General features: G+C 51.6%; 1 protein-coding gene across 1 annotated transcript; it reads left to right on the forward strand.

Annotated features, from left to right (window-relative positions):
- Positions 1 to 38: 38 nt before the first annotated feature.
- Positions 39 to 2,068, forward strand: HES4 (hes family bHLH transcription factor 4). The gene is made up of 3 exons (XM_014941358.1): positions 39 to 182; positions 292 to 379; positions 1,013 to 2,068. Exons 1-3 carry the CDS (start codon positions 102 to 104, stop codon positions 1,615 to 1,617), a joined length of 774 nt encoding a protein of 257 aa, XP_014796844.1. The 5' UTR covers positions 39 to 101; the 3' UTR covers positions 1,618 to 2,068.
- The last annotated feature ends 5,068 nt before the right edge of the window (positions 2,069 to 7,136 follow it).

Below are 7,136 nucleotides of genomic sequence, written 5' to 3' on the forward strand. Positions count from 1 at the left end.
TTGGGGGGGGTAGAAGGGACACACGCACCGCACGGGATGGGACCGGCCCCGGGGGGGGGTCTGACCGGCTCCGTTCTCCCCCGCAGTCCTCCAAACCCATCATGGAGAAACGGCGCCGGGCGCGGATCAACGAGAGCCTGGGGCAGCTGAAGACCCTCATCCTGGACGCGCTGAAGAAGGATGTAAGTGGGGCTGGGGGGGCGGTGGAGGTTTGGGGGACACACACGGGGGACGACACCCCCCTCTTTGCATGGGGCAGCCCTGACAGTGCCCGTTCTCCCCCCCTTGCAGAGCTCCCGGCACTCCAAGCTGGAGAAGGCGGACATCCTGGAGATGACCGTCAAGCACCTGCGGAACCTGCAGCGGGCGCAGATGACGGGTAAGAAGAGTCCCCCCCACCCCCGGGGTTTGGGGACAGAGGGTTGGGGACAGGGGACGGAGATGAGGTTGGACAGGGCTTGGAGCAACCTGGTCTGGTGGGAGGTTGCCCCCCCCCACCATGGTGGGGGGCTTGGAGCTAGATGATCCTTAAGGTTCCTTCCAACCTGAACCACTTTAGGGTTGTATGACCAGGGTCCTCACCCTCTGTCCCCACCCCACCATGGTAGGGAGCTTGGAACTAGATGATCCTTAAGGTTCCTTCCAACCTGAACCACTTTAGGGTTGTATGACCAGGGTCCTCACCCTCTGTCCCCACCCCACCATGGTAGGGAGCTTGGAACTAGATGATCCTTAAGGTCCCTCCCAACCCAAACCGCTCTGGGGTTGTATGAACGGGGTCCTCACCCTCTGTCCCCACCCCCCTCATGGTAGGGAGCTTGGAGCTAGATGATCCTGAAGGTCCCTTCCAACCCAAACTGCTCTGGGGTTGTATGAACGGCGTCCTCACCTTCTGTCCATCCCCCCCCCATGGTAGGGAGCTTGGAACTAGGTGATCCTTAAGGTCCCTTCCAACCTGAACCACTCTGGGGTTGTATGACCGGGGTCCTCACCCTCTATCCCCCCCCTCCAGCCGCCCTCAGCGCCGACCCCACCGTCCTGGGCAAGTACCGGGCAGGATTCAACGAGTGCATGAACGAGGTGACGCGGTTCCTCTCCACCTGCGAAGGGGTCAACACCGACGTCCGTACCCGCCTCCTCAGCCACCTCTCGGCTTGCTTGGGCCAGATCGTGGCCATGAACTACCCACCACCACCTCCACCACCACCTCCACCATCCGGCCAGCCCGCACATCTGGCGCAACAACCTCTGCACGTCCAGCTGCCCCCCGCCGCCGCGGCCGTGCCCGTACCCTGCAAACTCAACCCCGCCGAAGCCCTGTCCCCCAAAGTCTACGGTGGTTTCCAGCTCGTCCCAGCCACCGACGGCCAGTTTGCTTTTCTCATCCCCAACCCGGCTTTTCCTCCCGGTTCCGGACCCGTTATTCCCCTCTACGCCAACGCCAACGTCCCGGTGTCCACCACCACCAGCAGTGGTGGCACCGGGAATGCCACCACCGCCACCCCATCGGCATCCCCGGTGCAGGGGTTGACATCATTTGGGGGCAGCATTGTTCCAGCCTCCCAGGCGGGAAGTCCCATCGCAGAGCGCAGTGAATCCGTGTGGAGGCCTTGGTGACTTGCCTAAAAATTATTCCTTTCCCCCCCTGCCCCAACACACACACCCTCACCCCAAAAAAAAACCCAGCCCTCTTCTGTTGGCTCCGTTGTATGGAGCCCTGTTCTGTTTGGGGGTGTTCTTTTTTGTTTTTTTTTTTTAAAGCAGATTTAAACAGAAAAGGAGAAAAGGACCTCGCTATGAACGCGCTATTTATTATTTTCAGAGGTTGGGAGCTCGACTTGTATTTTTACTCCTTTAAAAATGCCTTTATTTGAGATACCTTTTTTTAAGAAAAAACAAAAAATAAATGAGAAATAGTTTTGTAACAAATATTCAAAAAGTATAATGCCAAAGTTGTTTGTATCCTGTTTGTCTGTGTGTGTGTGCGTGCCTGTGTTGGAAGACTTCTGAAAAAAAAAAAAAGAAAAAAAATTGCAGGTGTTTAAATAAATAAACTCTTTGAAATAGATTTATTTTTTTTCCCCCCCTTCCTTTCATTTTGCTGGGTTGAGTGGGCAGGGACAAGCTCATCCTGGGTGTGCAGCCCCCTAAAAAAAAAAAAAGTGAACTTTATGGCCTTAAATAAGGCTGTTGGAAGGGATTCCTGTGGAAAAATAGTTGGGGGGGAAAAGGTGATGAGGTTGAGGGGAGGTTCTGGCAGGGTTAAATGTCTCCCGAGAGCTTTGCAAGTGTTGTGTTCAAAGCAGAAGAAAAAAATATTGTTAAAAAATGTGCTCCTGGAACCTGAGGAAATGTGTGTTACCTGCTCAGGGACCTGAAATAACGCTGCTCTGCCCTTAAATTTCATTTCTCACCACCTTGCCCTGGGGATTTTGTGTTGGGGGGGCGGGCGGGTGGTGCGCGCAAAAGTTACTATCTCGCCTACAAAAGAGGCAAGAGAGTCTGTCCCCATTGTGAGGAGGGTAATTAGAAGGTATAAAGGGTCTCATCGAGTATGCAGCGGGCTCTTTGGGAAGTTGGGAACCCTATTGAAACGCCTGGGAACTGGGAGCTGAGGGTTAATGTGTGTCTTTTTTTTCCTCGCCACTCTCATTGACAGGGCCAGATAGACTCTGATACTCAATGCTGTTGTAAATTCAATTGCCTGCCCTCACAATGCCTACCTCATAAAAGAGAATAACTTGGGGTTGTGGCTTTTTTTTTTGGCTTTTTTTTTCCTTTTTTTTTTCCTTTTTTTTTTTTTTTCCATTAAGCTACAGAAAGAGAGCAGAAGACTCAGAACATTGGCAGTGTTGTAGCGAGATCTTTTGTTTTTCCTTTTTTTTTTCTTTTTTTTTTTTTTTCCAGTAAGCAAGGGAACTGAGGAAAAGACAGTTTTGCCACCCATTCTGACTCACCCCCAGTACTTGAATCCTGGCCAAGTGGAAGCAATTGCAGCCTCACACACACACACACACACACAGAGAATTAACCACTTCCAATTGTCACCAATTAATAAGGCCGTGGTGTGGAGAAAGACCATTAAAGAGTGAATGCGAGGGTATGGAAGGGAAAGCTTTGTGTGCTTTGCTCCAAATTTATGAGGTGGGGCTCTCGTGTAATCTTGGAGAGCAAAGCCAACAGATGACATGCCTGCATGCCAAAGCCACGGCCAGAGGCAGGACCCAGCTTGGCTGGGCTTCCTCCAACCAACCTCCAACCTCCTCCAGCCCCATGGGATCCCCGTAGGCAAAGCCCATTCTCCTGCCCTCCTTCCTCCCCAAGACCTGGGGGGGGTTTTCCTGGCAATGGGGGAGAGACCGGCAGCGTTTCCCAGCTTGGAAACTGGCTTGATGTTTGCAGAACATCCCATTAATTCAATGGGCCTAGGGATTTATTATTTTTCCTTTTTTTTTTTTTTTTTGAATGGAAATGCGATTTCATCTTTCAAGGTCTAGTTCTGTCAGCGAGCAGGTTCTTGTGTATGTGTGTGTCTGGGGATGGGGGTGAATGCAGAAAGCAGATTATTTGCTTCTGAAGGCTTTTTTTACACCTTCCTGAGGTTTTGCCCAAGGTTAGATCCAGGAGCACAGGCTGCTCGGAGCCTGGTACTGATCCAGTCCAGCAATTCCTCTGCACCAGAGCGTGGGCAATCGATCAAGGGGCTAAAAGTCCTCTGGTGGCACCACCAGAACTAGGTATCCATCTGAATCAGGAGGTTCCCAGGAGGTTTTGTTATGCAATCACCGACATAAAATCATGTTACAGCAATTCTCCTCCATCCCCCACAGCCAGTCAGCTACCCCTCCTCTTCTGTCTGAAGAAGGCTTGGAAGAGCAGATGAAAGCCTGCCTGTCGCCTGCCTGTAACCGTATCCCCCCCCCGGGGGTAGGACCATGTCTCAGACTTGTCCCTCACTGCCCAGTCCCCTTCCAGACCTCCCCTTAGATTCGGCGAATTTCTTTTCTTGACGAGGCACCCAGGCTGAGAGCAAGCCTGCCAACCAAGCTCTATGCTGCTGAGTTCAGGCAGAGAGAAAAAAAAAATAAAAATAAAAAAAAATAAAAAAAAAAACCACCGAGCCTGCCAAGCTCTACGCTGCTGAGTTCAGGCAGAGAAAAAAAAAAAAAAAAAATTTTAAAAAATAAAAAACCACCAAAAATCCAACCCACCACTTTTTTTTGACTGAGTGGGTTTTGAATGATGGCAGCAGTGCAAACACGACACACGCCGCGGCGCTCCTCCGGGACGCTCATCTCCCAGCGCGAGGGAAGCAGTCACTCATCACTCTGCCTCTGCAGAGAGACCCTCGGGTGGAAGCACGGATGCCACCCTCATTTCAGCCTCCCTCTAAACACAGCAGAGCCCTAGCACCCCACTTTTACATCCCCACACAGCCACCTATTGTCTTTTTGGCCTCAGGCAAGTCATAGACTTCTCCGTGCCAAGGTCTGGGGGTCCAGAAGCTGGGCATGAGGCCCATGGCACCAACAAACTTGCATGCCAGAAGCTCGAAATCCTTCTGTAGCAAGGCTGGGTTTGATGATCTTAAAGGTCTTTTCCATCCTAAACAATTCTATGATTCTAAGGGATGTTGCTGCCCTTACCTCCAGACCCTTTTGAGGACATACAACTCAGGTTCCACCTGGCTCTGCCAGGCTATTCCTCTACAACCACTCTCCTCCAAGGCTTTTTGTAGGGCTGCTTTTCCAGATGGTGCTAAATTTGCTCTTATCCCTTTAAAGGTGCAGTAAAAGAGCAACGTGTGCCGCTGCCGGGAGGTAAAAGTCCAAAGGGATGGACGCAGCGCCCAAGCGATAATGGTTGGGCTGAGCGCAGGCAGCCACAAGCCCATGGGGGTAATGGGCACCAGCTGGGTGTGGTGGAGGAAGGTGAGGTGGAGGAAGGCAGGGGTGAAACCCAGCTGGCCCGTGATGCCTCCTTCAGCTGAACTTAACTACAAGAGCTCTGTCCTGTTCTGAAGGAAAGGACACGGGGAGAGCTGGTAACTGGCCACCTCCAGAAGGCTAACCAGAGCAGGGAATTTACTTCCAGCCCCAAAACTCAGTGAAATACTTAGTGATAATTCAGTCACCCCAACAGACACCCCCTAAGAAGTACTGTTTGGTGCAAGGAAAGAGTCTCCCACAAAGCCCCGGACTAGAAGCAAAGCCCATTTCAGCTTCTGGACTGGCCCAGTTGACCAGGCAAAGGACCACCTGGGAGCAGCACCCGAGGCTGCAGGCTTTTCCCCTTCCCATCTCCCTGCTGCCTTTGCCACCTTCTGCTTAGGGGTTTCACAGAGGGGAAGTTTTCAGGGGTTATCCTCCTGCCTGCACCCTGCTCCCTGCCTCAGGCAGCTCTTTCCTTGCCCTCCATCTCCTCCAACATCAGCAACATCTTCTCTGCTCCTCCTCAACCGGTCCCCTTCTCTTCCCTGATGCAGCCCACAGGAGAGAACCAGGGGGGAAACCAAGGCCTGGGGGGTGCAGGAGCTGCCCACTCCCTCCCTTCCCGTGGGGTCTTACCCCCCCGTGATGTCCCCAACCCCCTCAACCCGAGGTGGCCAAGGTGGGCAGGCTGGCACCACCACCTCATCCTCTGGGGTCGTGCATCCCAGAGAGCGGCCGGGGAGAGGGAGGGAGCGGTTCCTCCGGCTCAATGGATGCAGCCAGATTTACTCAGGCTGTTAAGTTGATTAATTGAAATGAAGTTCCTCCAGAGAATCGGCGTGTTCTTTGAGGTCAGGGTCACAACACTGAGACGCTTAATCAGATCTTTCCATTTAGCCCCTCTTAGGCAGGCTGGAATGCAGGCTCTTTCAAAGCAAGGCGGTTGGCGCCAAATTTCTGCTCTGCTATCTTGCCTCTTCCATTACATTTAACCAGCACATCCATCATTATGAAATAAAACCCAACGCCACAAATCCAGCTTCAGGTAATCTTTTCCGCAACCGAAGCCGGTAGGAAAAACCAAAGGAAAAAAAAAAAAAAACAACAACAACCCAAAAACGAACCACGCAACTCCCTCCACGCTCGATATTGCTGTTGTTTTTAAAAAGCGAGGCAGAACGGTGTGGAAAGGGTAACTGTCACTCTGAGCCTGTCCTTTCGGAGGCAGGGGGCAGATGTTTCTCTGCGGATAACAAATTCCTTTATCTGCCTGAAGCATTTCTCTGGGGAAGGTGGGGGAGGTTATTATAAGGTTGCCCCGAACTATTGTCACAGAAAGGGCTTTTTCATTGCCATTCAAGAGCCCATCATATTACCCAGAGATAAATCACCCCTGTGTGGCTGTGGAACAGCTCTTACGCAACGGATCTGGATCCCAGGAGCACTGAAAAGCACTGAAAGCTTCTCCATTGTATAACTGATGGGCCACAAGTTACGTATCCAATTAGCACCCACACTTCTGGGGACCTCTTCCCATTCCTACTTCAGTCCCTGTCAGCAGAAGGACGTTCCTTACATCTGAATGCATTGATTGAAATTAAAGTAATCGCTCCTATTTCTTTATCAGATGGTGTGGGGCCAGTATCTCCATCGTGCTGTAGGGCAAGATGTCTATAATTTCAGAGGCAGGATGAGAAGTGCAGTGTATGTGCACAGCATCTTCAGGCAGCGCTGCAAAAGCAATCAAAGCCTCCCCCCAAGATCTTGGGGTGGGGGGCTCTCCCGAAAACCTTCCAACCTTTTCCCTTCCACTACTCCAAAGTCCAAGACAACAGCCACAAAATGTCTATGTCACAGACACTGATGCAATGTGGATCTGCATCCCTCACAACCAGGCTCTGCAAAAGCTGGCAGGGCTTTAAGGAGGTCTGATCTTCAAGAACTGCTGAGATTTGCTCTTTAAAAATCAACCTCTTTAAGGCACCTTAAACTGAAGAGCCACATTAAAAGTGTCAGTCCTTATTAAGGCACCAGCCCTTAGTGTAAGCTTTTAAAGCCTGGAAAGTCTGTTTTCAGCCTTAGTTTTTAGCCAGTCCAGTCCTTCCATCAGTTGGAGACACCCCTTTGCCAGGTGGGGCTGCCCCACTGGGCTGGCCACAAACTGGATGGGAAATGGCAAAAATCCTGACTTCTCCACAAGTGTCT

This window comes from Calidris pugnax, unplaced genomic scaffold, assembly GCF_001431845.1.
Source record: "Calidris pugnax isolate Ruff unplaced genomic scaffold, ASM143184v1 scaffold82, whole genome shotgun sequence".
Lineage (NCBI taxonomy): Eukaryota > Metazoa > Chordata > Aves > Charadriiformes > Scolopacidae > Calidris > Calidris pugnax.